The sequence below is a fragment of the Embiotoca jacksoni genome, unplaced genomic scaffold, assembly GCF_022577435.1.
Source record: "Embiotoca jacksoni isolate LCO1_2020_lvr unplaced genomic scaffold, fEmbJac1.0.p SCAF_9, whole genome shotgun sequence".
Taxonomy (NCBI): domain Eukaryota; kingdom Metazoa; phylum Chordata; class Actinopteri; family Embiotocidae; genus Embiotoca; species Embiotoca jacksoni.
The window spans coordinates 17,147,330-17,167,064 of NW_027185447.1; the positions used below are offsets into that span (position 1 = coordinate 17,147,330).

Below are 19,735 nucleotides of genomic sequence, written 5' to 3' on the forward strand. Positions count from 1 at the left end.
TTTGTGTGCCACGCTACAGAGGTGATGTGTGAAGACATCTGGACTCCTGCAACCCTTATTTACAAGGCAGCTAAGGTGAAGTATGCAGTGGGTGGGAAAGAGCACATCATGAGGTGATGTACAGTACGTACAGGGAGGGAACACTCCCATCCCTGTCTTGTACTATCTGAAGGTCGACAAGTGAGATGAAAATCACAAATCAAAGTTATCATTGGTTACTTTTCTTTGCTGTCTCTGAACAATACAACCTTCAACCTCGATTCAAATAAAATGGCAAAAGGAATTGACTGAAATGAAGAAAAGGTCAGTATTATTCATTCAGACCAGATAGGGCCTCTATCACAGATGTCCCCTTTGGAGAAAACATCAGATCTGATCAGGATCTCCCTGAGTGCCCTCATGTTGATTAAGAGTGAGAAGAAGATGAGCAGGAGACTGTGGAGGGTGTTGTGGGTGGAGGAATGCTGACAGGGGCTCAGCAGACATGCCCCGTCCTGATTTATGGGCCATGGTCCGCTGGCAGTAGGGAAACACCATGACTGTTTAAACCAAGATAAACCCAGAGTTCAGTGTACACATCTCAACACCTCGAGGAGACAGCAAACGACTATATAAGTGTAACTGATACCACAGAGCATCTCGACGCACAACCAGGAACCAGCAACTACTTACACAACCATGAGTACCATGGCTGCAGGTGCACCTAATCTACTTAATCTTTCACTTATGGATTTATACTCACAAGTGATAGGATTATTTAAGGCTATTGCATTTTAATGAAAATAATATGTCATAGAAATGTCGAGGAAATTTAAAGGGACACTGTGTGAAAATAGTACACCGTGTTCTGCATCTCTGGAAGAGCTTTGAAAACTTCTCTGATGATGTCATAGTGATGTCGACAGGGTTATCTCAAAATGGGCCTGGAGACTACAGGTTTTTTACATAAAAATTCTTGACTGATCCTTGATCACACAAGACATAATAGAAAATTTAATTTAGTCAAATAAATTATAAACAATAAACCATAAAATATTAAATTAAAAGCACGTCTCTATTAATATGTACAGTTTTAGCAGTTATTTAGCATTTTAGCAGCAGTTTTTCATTAAAAGTGGATGATTTTTTTCATGATATTAGCTTTTAAATATCCTTAATTAACAATATTTAGTGAGGTTTTTTTTCAACTTGGACACTTGCCAATGCCCTTTAATACCTGTAATATCCTGCATTGTTGTGTGCAAATTCATCATTGCATTATGGAAAATGTAGGAACCAGTGCTTTTGGAGCTTGCGCCTCATTAAGTACTAAAAGTAAGTATACATATAGGCCCCTGCTGTTTTAATTCTAATCAGTCTTTTTTCAGTATGCCTCTTGTGAGTCCTCAAACTTTATGAGTACTAAATTTGCTATACACTTTTTTTAATCGCAGATTTGCGTTTCAACACCAAGAATAAAACACAAAATACACATTTGCAGCTACACTTATCAAAAGAGAAACAGTTAGGATAAAGGTTAACCTGAGTCAAAGTAAAGTGTTCCCACAAGTCACTGTGCTTTTATTTTGCCCTGCTTTCATTCCAAGGGTAAGGAAAAAATGACAGGAATGAGAGGATAAGAGGCAGACAGGTGACTCAAGCACGAGGAGTGTGTGTTAGCTTGGCAACACCTCACTCAACAGGAGGTGAGCTTTATCACAACCCTTCTCCTCCAGACAAAACACATCGCCAAACAAGGACAACATTGTACCGAAGTTGACTCTGTGCACCCAAACAGCACATGGCTGAGTTGGTTAAGGCATGGTGCCACAGAAAACAAGCTGTGATTTACATTCCTACATGCACAGACCGCATTTTCTCAGTTATCTGTGTTATTTTTGCAAAATAAACTTTGCATTGTTGGGCTCCAAATAATGAAAGAAAGGCATCCGACCAAAAATAGATCTGAGGAGGAAAGAAAGTGGCTGAAAAAGCACGGTGACACAGCGTATGTTTTCATTGACCACATATGATGTTTACGTACTGTGTGGAGAGTGGTGGGATTCAGTGTAGCAATTCAAAACCCATTGCAAGACATTGATGTGTACCAGGCTGGATATTGATTGACCACATCAATAAAATAAAAAGAGAATAAAGAAATAGGCTGTCATCTGGTTCTCCGCTTGGAGACAGGCTGAGCTCAGCTCCGCAGTTTCCAGCCTGCCTGTCTTCTTTCAGCACATGTTTCTGTGGTGGCTTGATTCGTCCAAGAGGCAGAGGTTTTAGAGTTGGAGCTCTAATTTCCCACACCTGTGTTCAGCCATGGTAAACTCTTATTTGTTTTGCAGCTAGCCCTCCCACCTCCTGCTGAGCGATGGCTACCACCAAATGTACCGGACAAACAAGGCTGAGAGGCCTGGTTTGGCCTCTTACTATTCTCACTATATATATATAACAAAAAATGTTCAGGACACATTTTGTGGTTAGAGCACACATGAGCATTTGTTTTATTTAACCGGAAAAAGGTAACGAAAAGGACAACCTACCTTGACATGTTCTCTCATTGGTTAGCAGCTTGTAGCCTTTCTTGCAGCTGCACTCGAAGCTTCCCACTGTGTTTCGACACACATGATCACACCCCCCATTGTTCAGACGGCACTCATCAATGTCTGCGAACAGAAAATTTGAATTAGGAGTGCATTCATCAAATCACAAAAAAGAAAATGCCTTCTTAGCACACAGTGGCCTATTTACACATCCAGTAGACACGGAGCAACATTAGCATTCAGTTGGAGTTGTGTTTTCTTCTTGAAAGATGTTAAAAACATGCTGCTAAGCAGAGTTGCAGTGTCAGATCATTCTGCGAGGGTTCATCACTAGCTTTCAATTGAATCCATGGCGAATATAAAAGCATTGATAACAGCAGGTTTAACATAAGTCTATAAAAAGATGCTAGATGTGAACAGGGATGTGGATGTACATAAATCAACAAAAGTGCAAAACAGGATGATGATGTGTTTGGCTTTACAAGCATGATACTCTGGCAAAAACTAGAAATAAGCTTCGGGGATTTCCTAACTGGCCCTCAGACGGACTCAAATCTTTTTGTGTGTGGCTTTAATGGGATGCAGCCTTGCAGCATTAAAGCCTCTAAATCATCGTTGTCCATCTCCTTCCGATTACTCGGCTCTTTATTTCTGCAGCCAATGCTCAATCGATATGTCATGTGTTCATCCCCGCTTTTGATGGTGCTCTGCCTTGGCGAGTTTGGCAGCAGCTCTGATTAATTCTGAATCATCAGCACAAATGAGGCGTCTGTCTCTGGAGGGGAGTCTTCATCATCTGGTTAAAATAAATGCATGAGAAATGGAATTAAATAATCCCTTCCTTGCTCCATCTTTGTCTCCACTCCTCAGAAGTGCCTGGCCTGAAGCAAGCTCCTGTCTTCTTGTGCCAGTGCTGCCTGGATTTGTTTTCCTCTCGTTTCCTCTCAAACCAATCTCGTATAAGCCAATGTAGTTTTATCAGAGTTGTTACTACAACATTATGGCCATAAAAAGTAGACAGGTTTCTATCCCTGCTGTTCTGGAAACATAGATTGGCCTCGTTCTCTCCAAATTCGTCAACTCTCTGTCAGTAGTGTCTTTGTTTCCCCAAGTCTCCAAATATAATTGCACGTACGGTTTGGAAATGATTTATTTGACAAAGCATAACTTGCTACAGTTGAGGATGCTCTGCTCACACACAGAAAGGAGAATGATGGTAATGCAGTGGATAAACTGTCAGGAAAAATGGTGGCATGACAAAATATTGCTCAAAATATGCTGCTGAAAAACAGAAAGTAGTGTGAGATTGGTGTCACCAGAACAGATACAGAACAGATATACTTAGAGCAGTTGTGGTTGCAAACCAATAATAGTGTAGTTTACAGAGAGGGAATCTCACTAGCAGGCTGAAAAAGGTTCACATCTGGGGGTGGCAACGGTGTATCTAATTATTTGTCATTCCTGTGAGTTACAGGTGTAGAAATAAAAAAAAAAAAGCTCCAGTGTTTCTGACAACATGACGAGCAGGAGCTTAATTTGGTGGCAGCTTAACAGGTGCAGCTTGAATGCTGCATGGAACTGTGGGTGATGGGTGGGTTACCTTTGCAGGTCTTGCGGTCCGGCTGCAGTGTGAAGCCAACAGGACAGCTGCAACGGACTCCCGTCACTGAATCGTGACACGTGCTATCGCAGCCGCCATTGTTGACTGCACAGGTCTCTGCAGGGAAACAAGCACTCAGTCAGACAAACTCCATAGAAAAATACAAAAGAGATGCTGTCATGACCTACTTATTTCACCCCAGTGAAACAGCAAACATGCATACTTGTATCACTGCAAAAATGAGAGGGCGTACTAAGACTGTATAAACACAGTCTATCAAACAGGAGGAGATGAAAAGAACAGCCAGATGATCAGGTGTTCAGTGGTAGAAAGGAATTAATGAGGAAATAAGAATAAAGAAGAAGCTGAATGAGATTAAATGGAGGGGGAACTGAACTGAAGATGGAATTTGTGAATAATGAAAGAAAGAAATATTATCAGTAACACAGCCAAACATAGAACTTCACGCGTTCGATTTATGTGTGCATTAGTGTATAAAAAGAACGCGAGCATGTGCATGTTTGCTTGTCTTTGGTCAAGGTGAATTACGACCTCCAAACGTCCTTTGTACTGTCGGGCATCCATCTCTCCTCCATTACGAAGGTAGAGTTTCCACTTCCAGACACATGCAGACAAACTGCCACTTTTTTCTGGTTTTGACAAAACCTTCCAGGCATTTTAGGGATAAAAAAGCAATTTCAGCTACCTGGCCCCTGTGTTACCTCGACTGATTTGAAAAAGGCAGGTAGTTGGTCAAGACAGGATGGCCGAGGTCTCTTCTCCAGACAGTGACAAATTTCATTTCATTTTGAGACTTTCATTTTAAGCAACAGTACAGGAGAAATTTGCTCTCACATCAGAGACCACTGTGTGCCCAAGAGTTTTGGGCAGCTTTATAGAAAGCCTCACACACTTCAGAACAAAAATCAAACAAGACCCCTCTGTTGTGACCTGGAACAAGCACTTTAACTTGCTGTAAGGGAGCCAGTCATCTACCCAGCTCATCACTTCTCTCTAATGATGTTGGCTGGCAGCCCCTCTAAAAAAGACCTGGCACAGCTGGGCTGGTCTACGAATTCACACTGGCAGGGAGATGGCAGCTCACACGTGGCATTAAAGAGGGAATGCAGCTGCACAGTTTTTTTTTTCTTCAGAGAACGAGGAACCCTTTGGGGAAACACCTAATCCTCTTCACTTAAATCTAAATCTGCACTGGCGGCAGCGGCCCTAATGAAACTTTTTAAAGCTCTTTCTCGCAAATAAAAATCTCGACTGTAGACTAGAATTATGTATAAAAGCAAAACAGGTGCTTACAGTGATGTAATTTTATGTTTTATAGCCGTTTCATAGACAACAGCTCAAAACAGTACAGTGGATGCTGTTGATCAAGAACAAACATGGTGCACATTAGCATGCTAATACAACAGAAAAAATATTCAGTAAATGAGCAGATTGAGTTTAAAAAAAAGGGTTAACACTAAATGAAAAGGGCAAAATGTAAAACACCAGCTATAAAGGATTTAGCTTCATTTGTACATACAGTCATATCCCTGTTGGTTTGTTGCAACATCTGCCTGTCATGAGACCTTTTCCCTGACCAAGTTAAATCATTTTATATTCTTTGCCCAGTTAATGAGGATTAAATTAAATATCTACTTCCACAAATTTTCCTGCCTTGGATTTAATAAAATATTATCTTAACTTTAAAAGTTATCTTCCACCTAATTTGACCAAGTGGAAACCAAGTGGATGCAACCCATTGGTTTATGAAGTGCCATTATGAAGCCTCGAGTTCAGATTTTGGCCATCGCCATCTTGCTATTTTTTTTAGCCAGAAGTGACCATATTTGGATGATTTGGGGAGGAGCGAGCAGTGGATCTGACTCATTCCGATTGGAAAACTGAGGACACTAGGCCCCGCACACCTAACAGAAACCTAACTGCACCACAGGCCTGTCAAACAGACACGCCCCCACCCCAAACATACTGCTTTTTGAGGCCTAATATCTAAGTAATGACGGGATTATTTTCAGATGGAACCGCCAGAAAAGTAAAAAGAAGGGGTGACTTTAATAAATGACACCAAAATAACTGAAATTTGTATTTCATGAAAGAAGTTTAATGGGAGTCTATGCAGCCGGAGGCTTTTTGGAGCCAACCACTTGTGGCCCTCGGTGGTATTGCAGTTTAAGGCGCTTCCTTATTATTCCAGACACCGAAGCTACGACCACTTTTATATACACTATGAATATGACCCACCCTACATGAGTGTTTAAGGTTAAAGTGCGACTATTTAACTTTAGGATGAAGAAATCTTTCTCTTACAAATTAAAAGATGAATTTATAATAAATAAAACACACCAGTGCTCAATTCAACATTCAATACTTCAATTCAAGGTCTGGTAGATAATGTATCCCAATAACAGCAAACCGTATATAGATTTTGCTGTCACTGACATTACTGTGACAGTTTGCTGACTTCTGCTGGACTATGTGTTTTTATATTGTAGGTTCATCACTGATGATATGTACGAGTAGCACCAGAAGGCGCATCTCGGACCAAAAAGAAAACATTTTCCATTTATTCACATTCACAGAATTGTTTGCCGTCCCTTGTGTCTAATGTGGCACCGTAGCAAAAGTTACACTCTTTGACATACTTTAGAGCTGAAATCCTTTTTTTGTGAAGGGTTTGCATTATTTCGTTTGCTCCCTGTAGTCGTCAGAGCACCGTGATTCTGCCTCGGAACCTTTGCAGGAGAGTGATAGTTCATGATGGAGTATGATAGCCCGGTCCTAACCCAGACTTGAGAGCGTAGCGCTGTGGGTTCACATAATTGCAAAGTGTGAGCAGAGACAGTTGGCAGACGAGACGATAAGACAGTGTCGGGACATGCCTCCAAAACGCTTAGTCAGACAGCCATCTCACCAAACTGTAATGATCATGTGTTAAGAGAGCAAAGAAATATTTTTGACATTATGGTTTTGTGAAGACAGGAGAGAGACACACGCTCTGGTATGTGTGTCGGTTTGTGTGTTTTGGATGCACACCAGCCACATCTACCGTGCGCTGGGTTGGGACACGCAATTACGGTAACAGCAGGATGATTTTTCTTAATATGTGCAGGGTGTTCGGTCTAATGCCGAGTCTCTACAGTATAAGCTTCATACAGAAAGGTTCAGACAGTGTACATTATAGGAAAAGCCACATGATTTTCAGAGGCAGCACTTCTTGATTTAGATCAGAACTGTGGACAAGCAGCTTGTCATCAGCCATTTAGGACGACTGCAAACAAAATAGAGCAAAAGGGTGAATGGACAGAATTCACAAAAAGGCACAAGGCAGAGTCTCCCTGAGAGTCGATCACTGGAAATAGATGGCTTTAAACCAGACATTAATAAAACAAAACCCACAGAGAACAGGCTGCAAATGCTCTCTAAAGGTGCAACCGTAAAACTGGAGACAATCCTCTTAAAGCAGCATGCAAAATATGTCTCTTGCTCTTTACGTTTCTATTTCTGAGGGGAAAAAAGTGGGACACAAAATGTTGAAATAGGTCAGACTGTTATAATGTAGCATGTAGCATGTGGGGGACTGTGTGTTCATGTACATACAGCAAAGCAACAACTAGTAACTTAAAGCACCACTGTTTCGCTTCCTACCTTGAACGGGCTGTTCCTCTGAGAACAAGCCTCCTCCCTCAGTTTCTTACATGGTATAATTAAATCGTAAATCTCTTTGATGTATCAAGGTTTGATACATCTTCACAGATTTATGAGTTTATTTTTCTAGGCATCTTCGCCATTTCTATAAAAACACATCTCATTCTGAAAATTGGGCCGAAATGCATTTGTGATGTTATCAAGTTTCAATTCTTCTTCTCTCTCTTTTTCCGCCACTGCAAATGTAGTGAAACAAATTACTTGTGGCCACGAAATAGAAGACGAAACTCTCCAATTGATTATTTTCTGCATATTTTCAGCATTTTTACATGCGTATGAAACAGCAATTCTGTGTTTAATCTTTTGTATGAAGTTGTGCTGAATCATGAACACATCATTGTCTCCCTCGCCAAAGCTAATAGGCCGTGATGATGGAGTTTAGGAACTCCACAGCCAAGTGTTTGAGACAGAGCAAGCTTAATTTTGCTTCGTTCAGTCATATCAAAACACAAATAAAGCCACAGTCTTTGGTCTGTTTCATAAAAGCCAATAAAAGTCAAACTGATGATGTTTTGGACTTTTTACAAAGCCTACTTGCACTTGTGCTAATATATGCGTATTTCAGTAGATCAATCAAACTGCAGCGGTGTACGAAAAAAAAAAAAAAAATACTCTTTATAATATTATTTACCTAAATTAAATTTCTGGTACAATCAAGTTAAAAATAAAAAAAAGTAAAAGCCCTGCTTTCAAAATCCTATTGAAGTAAAAGTAGAAGAGGTATTAATGATCAAATGTAAGTTATCAAAAGTAAAATGACAGATTTATTATTAGATATTATTTGACAGTTAATACTGCTACATAAATTCATAAGCAGCATTTAACTGGTCAGTGAAGCTAGTTTAAAAAAAAAAAGAAGAAATGTTTTAAATTCGGCAATTTAACCCCCTCGGGTCTTGAACATTTATCTGAAGAAAGCCATCTGAGAAATGTAAAGGGGAAATGTCTGTACATTGTAACTACTTCCAACATCTGATGTTTCTATGACTTGGAAAAGCTGACAGATAAATGTAGTGGGGTAAAAACTACAATACATGCATTTAATTGCCGTGAAATAGAAGTATAAAGTAGCATCAAATAGAAATACGCAAGTACTGTGCTTACTTGCACAAATGTCAAGATAACATTGAAGTAGAAACTTGACTCTGCAAAGCGAAAACTCCCTTTTTTTTTTTTTAACAATATTTGATACAGTAGATCTCCGTCTCTTTATATAATGCTCGCACTGCTGGTCAGAAGCTCCCTGTTTGCAGCTGTGTTTTGAAAAGGTGTGGTTTGACACAGCCAGTGGTTGTTATTGAGAGGGCATTCGCAAGAAGGAAGAGGAAGGTGGTGGGGGAGTCAGAGGTCAAGGGTCAAAGGGATGATGCCCCTGTTGGGAGGGGAAAGGCCTGATCAGTGTCTGCTAGGTTAGCTCTTCCTCTATTCCCCCTCCCACACACACCCACAGACCCCCAGAGAGAGGAGTCGGAGGAACACATATTTACCATTAGGGAACAGCTGTGGGGCTGCCTGGGACTGGACACTTCTCTCCCCTGCATGCACACACACACACACACATTGTAAAAACACCACTTTAGTTCTCCGTACACTTGAACCACACAGCATCCGTGTGATATGTAAGATAAGAACTAATTTGATGTGTTATACTGCAGATCCCCCTTATTCCCTGCCACGTGGTACTTTCTGTCAGCGTTAGCGGTTTGCTGCATGTAGCTTCCCTTCTTGCAGGTTTTGTGGAAAATAAATAATGAGTGAGAACAGCCTTTGATCTTAAAGGGGCTCATACCTGACTTCTGCTTGAAAGAGATGGGAGGAAAACCTGAGGAAGTGGCCTCACCATTTAGCTACAATTCTGTTGCCACACTGTGAGTCGATGGATCTGTTTTCATTGTAGCACAGTTTTTGTTTTTGCTTTTTAAATTAAATTACATGGAACACAATCTTGTGTTTTTAAAAACCGGATGAAACAACAAAGAGACCTGTCTGTTGTTTTGTATCTCTCCTCTAGACAGATGATAGAAACCATCACTGACAGGAACATTTTTCATTTTCTACCTACTGTATGTTCGACACACTGTCGTCCGAGCACACATTTAGTTCAATTACATTTTTGGTGCAGCCACAAACAGCACAGCTTATCCCTGATCTCCATAACATTTCTGGAAAATGCTACGCTAACTCAGAAGTATTCCTGCTATCTGCAGGGCCACTTCTTCAGGTCGTCTACCCATCGCTCACTAGCAGGGGGCTGAGGCATGATCACATTATAGTGTGACAGGTTGTGATCCCACATCATTTATTTCCCAGCAAGCTCCAAGAAACTCACTAACTCTTGCAGACACCGGTTGAGTGTTGTAAATAACCGTAACTCATGAGAGGCATTGTTGGGCAGGGAATCAGGTGGATAGCTTGAATGATAGGGGACTGTTTCTCCTGCATTTAACAAATCATTAATGTTCATTTATGGCCACAGGAGGTGATAATGACATGAGAGAATGACAATATGGTGTTGCAAAAGAAAAAGACAGCGTCTTCCTGGTAACAACTGAACAAATAGCAGCAATTACTTTCCAAATCCTGACAACTGATAATGACAGGTCTTTTTCTGAATTGAAAAGGGTGACATTTCAAGGCAAAAGTGTTACCTTGTAACATGCAGTCATACAAATAAATATTCCACACAGTGCAGACAACGAGCAGTTTTATTGTTTGCGTGTGAGATGAGGTTTTCGCTAGTTAGTATGAGCACTGTGAGCCTTGACAGACAGAGCGAGTGGTTAGTGCTGCAAGCTGAAAGTCGGGGACAGCCAGATTCATTTCTGCGCTCTACGGTGTCTTTTATGGTCCCGATTATTTCAGAATTAATGGTGTTTGGCTTTTATGTCAAGTCTCTAAACACGGTCAGTGGCCCAGCCAAACAATTGATGAGGTGTCCCTCAAAACTATTTTAGAAGACATTAGTGTCTTTTTGTGTTCACCTGCTGTTATGTCAAAATATGAGTTTTCATTTACTGGCTTTCAAATCAACAAGCAAAACTTTACCGGTGAATCACATTTCTACACTCCTCTGAATGTATATTAGCTTTACCCCCTCACAACTAATAACTGGCACACGTTTTAGTATGCAGATCGTGCACTCTCACCCATTGTAGCTGCAGGATTGGGCTCATTAACAAAAAGGAAAATGGCTGTTTAAGAGTGTTTAAAATTGCAGCGAGATCTTTCATTTTTATCCCTGCACAAATTTAATTATGTTTAAAAAAAACATCATTTCAAAATAAAAAATCACTTTCAAACCCTCTAATCAAAACATGTATTCTTTGAATTGGTTATTCTGGCATCCACAGTCGGCTCTTTTGAGGTGCCAGATGAAGAAGCAGATGCTCGAGTCAAACAGCAACACCACAAAGCATGCACAGTTTACATGGACTGCCACGGTTCCACCAACACGTCCCAGTCCCAACGTGCAGCATCCACACACAGTGATTGTCAGCAGTTAGAGGACAGGGCAGTGAGAGACCTCTGAATACACCAGCATGAATGCACAGACCACCCGAAATGAGAGCAATGTGTTTATGTAATGGGCATATGCCTGTGGACTACATGTGTTTACATGCATGTGATGCATGCATGCAGGATATGTATTGTATGTTTGTGTGGTTGTTTGTATAGCTTTCAGTTTGCATTATAAAATGCACCTCTTACTGCGTGTGTGTGTGTGTTCGTCTTGCACAGTGTGGCCAACTCTTCAGTTGATTGAACTCCTGAGCATGTCGGCATCTGCCTGCTATTTGTGAATGTTTATGATTTGCTGTGCTAACAACATGAATGCTTCCACATGATGTCCGCTCCTTTCTGATATCTGAACTTGATACACAGACCACAGGTCACAGTCAAAAATCTGACTTTAAAGAGTGTGTGTTTGTGTGTGTGTGTGTCTGAGAGACAACAGTGAATGTGTGCCACCCATACAAGCCTTCCTGACACAGAACTTTCCACCTACAATATACAGAGTATCAACAGAGGTGAAACAGGAAGGATAAAGAATGATCACTTCCAAACAGAGAAGTATTTGGCGCATTATTACAAAATGCACGACCTGCCTGGGTAAGAACAATCACCACAAAATGAATAAATATGAAACCCGTCACCAGATGGACTGAAGAGTGAAACTGCAGCATACTGAAAGAGCCCACCAGCCTAACGACAAAGCCACTGACAAGGTAAAACCTGTTTTGTAATAATGAATTGTGTTGCTTTTGGATGGACTATGCAGAGACTAAATGAATCATAAACGGCTCCAAATCAATCCTGAGACTAAACGGTTTATTCTCACTTTGCACTGTTTCTATGGATACCAGCTAAACTCTATAGATCATTTACTATTTTCGAATGCGTTGGCAGAGGTAATTATCACTACGTGTCATGAAGACATGCGTAAAAATACTACACACCCACCAGCAGCACTTACTGTTTTCTTCCTTGTGATATTTTAAAAAATACATTTAATTCAGAAATAAAATTGGATTTCTTGGCTTCAAGAAATATCGTTCATGTTATGCACTGAAGTAGAAAGAGATATTTCTTTCTTCAAAGCAGAGTTAGCTGTTGCATTTTGTCTTTGACAAAGGGATTAAAGTATTTTATTAAAACCGGGTGTGCTAAACATACAACGTAAATTAATAACAGTTTGAGCATATCTTTTTGTTAAATATTTGAATGGTAGAAATACCACAGAGTTAGTCCTCATGCACACTAGTGGTGCCTTATTGAAGCTCCTCCAACGTTCTTGTCACTCACTCTCTCGTCAGTGGTTCATTTGGCAGAGCGTTTGTTTTATTGTGGTTTTATTAACTAATATAGAGTCTGAGCGATGGAGCGCCCCCGTGTCGACCGCAGAGCAGCCCTTCCTCCACCACTGAAACCCCAGACTCTGTAGGGGAAATCAGAGAACTTAACTGGCTGACTGCTTCCTAATCTGGCACACCAAATGTACGTTTGCTCTGCCTCGAATAAGACTGGCGAAGACGTATAATTTGGTTGCAGTCAAGTTTGTGGCATCCTCCTGGCTCAGGAGGGTACAACAATAATGACAGGTTGGCTGACCAGACCTTGACATAAGTCTGGCTCTCATCAGGGCTGCGGTAATAAAGGGGATCCAGAAACACTGAGCTAATCAGCCGCTACCCAAACCGAGCTCTCAAACTTAACAGCCACCGAAACCAAGCCACCACTTCACCAGTCTGTTCTGCAGGCGCTCCTTCTTTTACTATGTTTGTCCTTAAAAAAATATGTTTTATCCCACTCCTTTTGGCTTCCATTACAAACCTTGGTTACAAAGGCTACGAAGCACAGGGTACATTGGTTTAAATGGGTTTCTACTGTTAACAGAAACTGTTAATGACACTTTGGTTAAACCGGCGGATAAAAGAAAGACCTGTCTGCATCTATGGTCTGTTTCACATTAACACCTGACAAAGTTTATTGCTAATGTTCCATGATTGTTGATGAAAGGCTGAAATATCTGTGCGTTTCTGCATGGCTACACTCTGCACACGTTTATGGAGAACTGTGAACTTCTGCACTCAGAAGTCCCATCTGATATAAAAGTGCCCTTCAGAACGGTTCAATATGCCTGAGTAGCTGAACGATTTTTACTCAACTTAAGTCAACTGAGGCAAACACTGATAAATGCCAGTGGAAGGTTAGGTCAGGTGTGTGAGTTAATCCCCAACGGGAAGCAGTGGAGGAAATGCCCCAGGAGCTAATAGAAGGTGTGTCTGACATGGCTGAGAAAAACAGAGGAAAAGGCACAGTGTCCAGTAAAGAGAAGGAGGTGGACGAGAAGCCAAAGCAGATGCAGGGACTGAGAGGTTACTGGAGCAGCAGCGGCAGCGGACAGGAAAGCACAGTGGGTGGTAGCCTTTTGTCCTTGCATGTCACAGATCAAGAGAAAAGGCTTGAGGATACAGTTACTGTAACAAAGCCTGTTTCTGAACTTGCATTTTATCACATAAACCTAATTTCAAGCGTTAATTAAATTTGCTGTCGGAAATTGGCTGCTGAACTAATCATTTGTGGTTCTACATTTTCTCATTCAAAAGCCATTATTTCTTGCCCTTGGTAGTCGTATCGGGGTGAGATGACTCACCTACACAAGTCTTTCCATCGCTGTGCAGGACGAACTTCATGTGGCAGGAACACTTGGGGCCGTGGTCTGTCTCCTCACAGATATGCTGGCAACCCCCGTTACCGTAGTTACAGGTCACTATCAAAGGATACATAATTAACACAAATTGCACTTACAGGATAATGCACACTCTTTCTTTTTGGGGCAGTGGAGAGGTGAGAGAAAATGAGTGGGAGAGGGAAAGTGTGACAAAAATCCACATTTAGAACCTCAGGTGACACTTTCTCTGAACCTTATCTATGACGTTAATGTTGCAGGCTCATTTCAGACCGCATTAAGTCCTCCTTCCCAGAGTTTTAAAAACACAATGTAATACGGTAAGTTTTGAGTTCCTCAAAGTGATGACAATAAAATCACAACTCAGCCTCACCATCTAAGATATGCTCACATGCTAAAAACGGTCTGAAATTACTATAAATGCAAGAAAAGTGCTTGCTGTTACCTGAATTATTGTTTAGCCTCAGAATACGTTACACACATAAATACAATTAGAGCACCGTAAACCAATGTGACCTGTTGTAGACATCGTTCAGCATTTTCGATGCTTATTAAAAACTTTGTAGAGCTGCACTTAGATAAAGGTCAAAATCTGTGTAGAAGAAGGGCATGCATTGATTTCCATATTCACCACCTGAAGTGCTGAATCTATGTTAATTACATAAACCACTATCCTGGGTTTATTAATCCTTCAGTCCCCAGACGTAATCTTTTTATCCTTCCGAATACAGAGTTACACTGGAGCTGCCGACAAACTGAGAGGTCACATTTTTTAAAACTCTGACAACTAATGAGCAAGTGGCTGTAAAAGTAGTAAAAGTCACTGTGAATAAGAGCCTATGAGCTGTTTGTATTTGAATACATTTAATTAATTCTGCAGAATAGAAACTGTTTTACAGTTTCTGACATTTCTAGAATACACAGAAAAAGACTTGTGTTAGTTGCACATAAATGATAGGAAGAGACATGTTTGTGTATTCATGTGCAAATATATTTGTGTGCTCGCAGGCGAGGGGAGCATTAACCTAGGCACTTTTAACACACCTGTGATGACAGAGTGAAAAAGAGCACGAGCAAGCCGAGGCTTCTACCGCCATCCTGTCTGCACCCTACCATCCCAGCGCCTTTTGCCCTTTTCCTGGGCTGTCACAGAAAAACTATAGAATAACACTTCTCCAATCCTTATCCAAACACAGACAAATCCCCCATCAGCCCTGGCCCCAGCTCTGACAGGATGATCTCTGTTGCACAGCAACAGGAAGTGTGCGCTGTCCGTCAGAGTGATCCCCTTCGAGTAACCTCCACACTTGCCCTGGTTGTGTAAATGATCACTCCTTATTTGATAAACATGTTTTTCTTTACCAGGACCATTCAGGAGATTAGTCACGGCTTGGTAATGCAACATAAATGTTAGTAGCCAACTTCAAATCTGGTGGAAGGCATTTGTGGAATGAGTGCAATTATCCATCATCGCCCAGCCCCAATCACCTTTTCACGAGGAGCCTATAAACCATGCTTGTAGTGTAATTCCCTGTGTGTGTGTGTGCGCCGTGTGTGTCTGTATATCTCAGAGGGGAAACTATGCTCGAGGTTGAGATGGCTTACATTTGCAGTCCTTCATGTTGCGCGTGAGCTGGAATCCAGGTCGACACTCACAGGAGATGCCACCCTTCTGTGTTTCCCTGCAGATGTGTGCACACCCGTGATTCTTGTCCATGCAGGTAGGTCCCTCTTTTGCGCCTTCTGGTTGCACTGTGAAGGAAACAACAAGACCGGGAGTTTATCTCTTGAACCGCCACACAGATTACACACTGTTTTTAAAGCCAGAGACCATTCAGTAAACTAGGAGGTTGGCTTTAAATCAAATATCACAGAGAGGGTTAAGTGGACAAAAAAATGTTCAAATGCCTGTCACGCATTCTGACCCCTCAGTGCCTCATATGCCTACTGCTGGTGACTGACATGCCCAGTACCCCTTCACAAAGATGCGAACACTTGTTGGAACATGCTCACTCTTTTCAGGCTATAAAAAGGAGGCTGCCTACAGAAAGGATAAAACTCCCAGCAGGGGCTGATCCCGTGGACCTGTAATTTTAATTGAGGTAATCCCCCATAAAGAAAAGAAAAGGAGCAACACAGTGAAAAAAAAACCTCTTTGGTTAAATTCTCTCTGCAGAGACTCTGATCAAAAGGGATTGCACTAAAATAAAGGTGTCAGTGTACTTTTTCATGAGTCACCAAAATTGAAGCACTTCAGTAAAAATGTGATGAACTTCTAAAACAAAGCAAAAAAACAAACAAACAAAATGAACATACGGAAAAAAAAAACCTCGCGGTTCAAAGCTGTCGTGGTGTACAAAAATACATCATTTCTGTGTGACATTAATTATTGATGAAGAGGCACAACCGACATCCAGCGTACATTTTCATCAGAGACCCTCTTTTCATAAATTATAGCACGAACGGATGCAGCGCTGCATCTGCCTTGCTCTGTGCTGTGATAACGCTGCTGTTTTTATGGGGAGAAGACAGATATTTGACTTATACGCTGTGAAATTCTGCCACCGCTACAGATGCAGTGACAAACCCCAGCTCCCTGGCTCATTAAAAACCAAACAGATCCTTTTCCTTTTCCCTTCTCTATTGCCGAACAGGGAGGTGGCGAGCAAAAAGACATCTCCGTTAATGTCTCATTAAATCTGCTGCCACGCTGAAGGGTGTTTGGAGGTCAAACTTTCTTAATTAGCCAACTTTTTGCTGCAAATTGGAGAATTTGCATATTTCGGTGTGGAAAAGTCAGCACCTAGTAAAGCACATATAACGTGTGGACTCTTACTTTATTCGAAATGTAATGTGTTGGTATAGAGAACTACAACAATCAGCCCCAACCTTAAAACCACTTGCTTAATATTGTGTAGGTCTCTCTGGTACCGCCAAAACTGTTCTGACCTGCTGAGGCATGAACCGAGACATTAGCAGCAGCTCCTTTAAGATTTATTTGTTTGCAAAGTTGGGCTTCCCTGGATCAGACTTGTTTTTCCAGCACATCCCACGTATCCTCGATTGGACTGAGATCTGGGGACTCTTGAGGACAAACTCTTGCCAAAGTTGCTCAGATCTTTATGCTTGCCCATTTTTTCTGCGTCCAACTCTTCAAATTCAAGAACCAATGTTTACTTGCAGCCTAATATATCTCACCTCTTAAGATGCCATTGGAACAAGATAAACAAAAGTTATTCACTTTACTTGACAGTGGTTTGGATGTTGTGGCTGATTGGTTTATACGCTGTCATACAGTAAATTCCAGATACCTGCCTCAAGGGCAACAAAGATATCTCACATTGAAAGGAACAGGTTTTCTCATCCATCCATCCTTAATTACTTATTTGTGTACTTTAAATCCTTTAAATGGCTTCATGTTTTTCAAAAAATGGAACCTTCCCCTCATGTATTTCCACTCATGGCTGATGTAAAGAATCTTTTTTGACTCTTCTACACTTCAAGGAGCTGACAATGCAGATGTGGGAGACAATTCTGACCTCCAAGTTAAATACTGTCCATCACTTTAAGTCTGTCAACAAGTGTCACAAGGTCACACAATCCTCTCAGACTTTCCTGCCTGAGCTGTTGACATTATTGCAGACAGGGTGAGCTATCAGACACTAACTGCAACAACAGCGTTCCCTGGCTCACAAAGACCCAGCGCTGAACAAACACTGGGCCAAAAAGGAAAAAGCACGGCAGGACTGAGTGAAGTGACCATGACAGAGCATCAATAGAGCAGCTGCTTTAAAGTGCTGCAAATTTCAGAGCGAGTCATATGGATATTTAAGTAGGATGTCGAATTCACTGGTCCCATTCACTGGTCCCTTTTCTTGGCTTTGTGTCTACCCGAGGCCAGAGCAAGAAACAGAGGATTGAATTTCCAACTATTCCCCAGTGGACTTAAGATTTGTATTATGCATCCCAAACCTCATTTCACTCTCCCTTCATTTTTATGCAACCCCTCTACCCAAACGCTACAGACCCATCCATCAATAAAATGTCCGGCTGGGGCCAGAACCTGAACCTTCCGCTCTCTGAGGATCAATAAAAAGCCAAGGTGTTGACACAATGGCCCTTTTCTCCAGGCCAGACCCGGCTATCATCCACCATGTGCAGGAGCCTCTAACTTGCTGCTAAAGGCCTCCAGCTTAAATCATTGCTTAATGATGGGAAGCTAAAAGAAACCATCCTTCTGTACGAGGGTGGATAGGAAAGTGAAGAAGAGGAATAATAATGAAAACGAGATTCTTCATGCCATCGTCCAATAAAACTATTTGCTGACCCATAAAACATAACTCTATATGTAGAAACAAAGAGAAATTAAACTCTGTTATAGGCAGAACGTTGTACAGGAAATAGAGTCCCAACTCTTGGACCTAATTAGGAGCCATGAAAATAATGAAACTGCAAACCAAAAAAAAAAATCTGGTTACGGAATATATTTGGTAAAAAAAAAAAAAAAAGAAAAGAAAGGGAACTGGAAAAAATAAATACTGTAATTAAGCAAGAAAAACAAAGAACGCGCTCCTTTGGCAAAGTAACCACAACTTTATGCCCCCAGAACTTGTCCAACCTCTGCATGACCTTTTACCAAACACTAAAAGGTGATGCTGTTGCCAGAATCCAATAAATCCAGAGTTTTATTTGTACACTATAAGTATTGACAGATGTGTGTTAAAGAAATAGTTGGGCAAATGTACTGTCTATGCACTAAATGTGAAGCTAGAGCCAGCAGCCAATTATTTTAGCAGTCCCTTATCTTACCATTTAATTCATATAAAGCCTCCATGTCACTTTCACAAATTGTTTTGAGCAAATCAGCCAAACGAGACTTTAAGGGTTCCAGTTGTGTTACCCGTGTACAGAGCCAGGCTAGTCGTTTCCTGCAGTCTTCTTTATTTGAAGAGTCACCTTTTTTCTGACTGAGCATTATGAAATTAAGAAAAAAAACAGAAATCTCTCATGTGAAATAACCAAAATTGTCCTAAGCTTGGTAGAAAATCGTGTTTACATGTGGGATCCCATCACTCATAATAAGAAGCCCGCAGAGAAACCAGTTTTCAGCAGCTTTAAGATATGACATAAAGGTAGATACACTGTAAGACTTATTAAGAGCTTTTTGGACATGGTCAATTTCCAGTTCTCGTTCTAAAACTTAAAGAAATAACAACATAATCCTCTGGGATAAAGTGACTATGGTAAATTCTTTCTCTATTCCCTGAAGCTGAATCCATTTGTGTTTGTCACTCAGTTGGTAGATTATTTATATTATAAATCTGTTTTCAGTTTTTTTTACTTTTCCTCTAACCTTTGATCTTTAGTGAGATTATTTTAGATCATTTGAAAAATTTATTAAAATGAAACCATGTGAGAAGTTCAGAGAAATAAATAATTGGTGGAGCTGTTAACAACTAATAGACACTGATTTTTGTAAGACATCAGAAGCCAAATAGGTTGGAAGCAACTGGTTTAATCTTAAATAGCGTGTTGTATTTTAAAAGCTTGCTATATTATTATTATTTAAAGAAATTTACTTTGGAGATTGATTGGAGCTCAATCACTATCTAAGCCAGTGGATGGCTATGTAATCTCTTGTGAGGTATAAATTATGAAGCTGTTTCTTCTATCCTCTCAGAAGCAGACTATCTTTTA

The 19,735-nt window shown here is 40.8% G+C and overlaps 1 protein-coding gene across 4 annotated transcripts in view; it reads right to left on the bottom strand.

Moving 5' to 3' along the window:
* The window catches only part of scube3 (signal peptide, CUB domain, EGF-like 3), a 72,550-nt gene that overhangs the window by 14,041 nt on the left and 38,774 nt on the right, over positions 1 to 19,735 (bottom strand). For 2 of the 4 annotated variants that reach the window (XM_069140508.1, XM_069140510.1), the window contains exons 5-9: positions 15,644 to 15,790; positions 14,003 to 14,119; positions 9,336 to 9,383; positions 4,126 to 4,242; positions 2,526 to 2,648 (exon numbers count right to left, since the gene is read on the bottom strand). In XM_069140508.1, the coding sequence (XP_068996609.1) occupies positions 2,526 to 2,648; positions 4,126 to 4,242; positions 9,336 to 9,383; positions 14,003 to 14,119; positions 15,644 to 15,790 (552 nt within the window). The remainder of the gene's footprint in view (positions 1 to 2,525; positions 2,649 to 4,125; positions 4,243 to 9,335; positions 9,384 to 14,002; positions 14,120 to 15,643; positions 15,791 to 19,735) is intronic. The other 2 variants (XM_069140509.1, XM_069140511.1) reach the window with 1 other exon arrangement.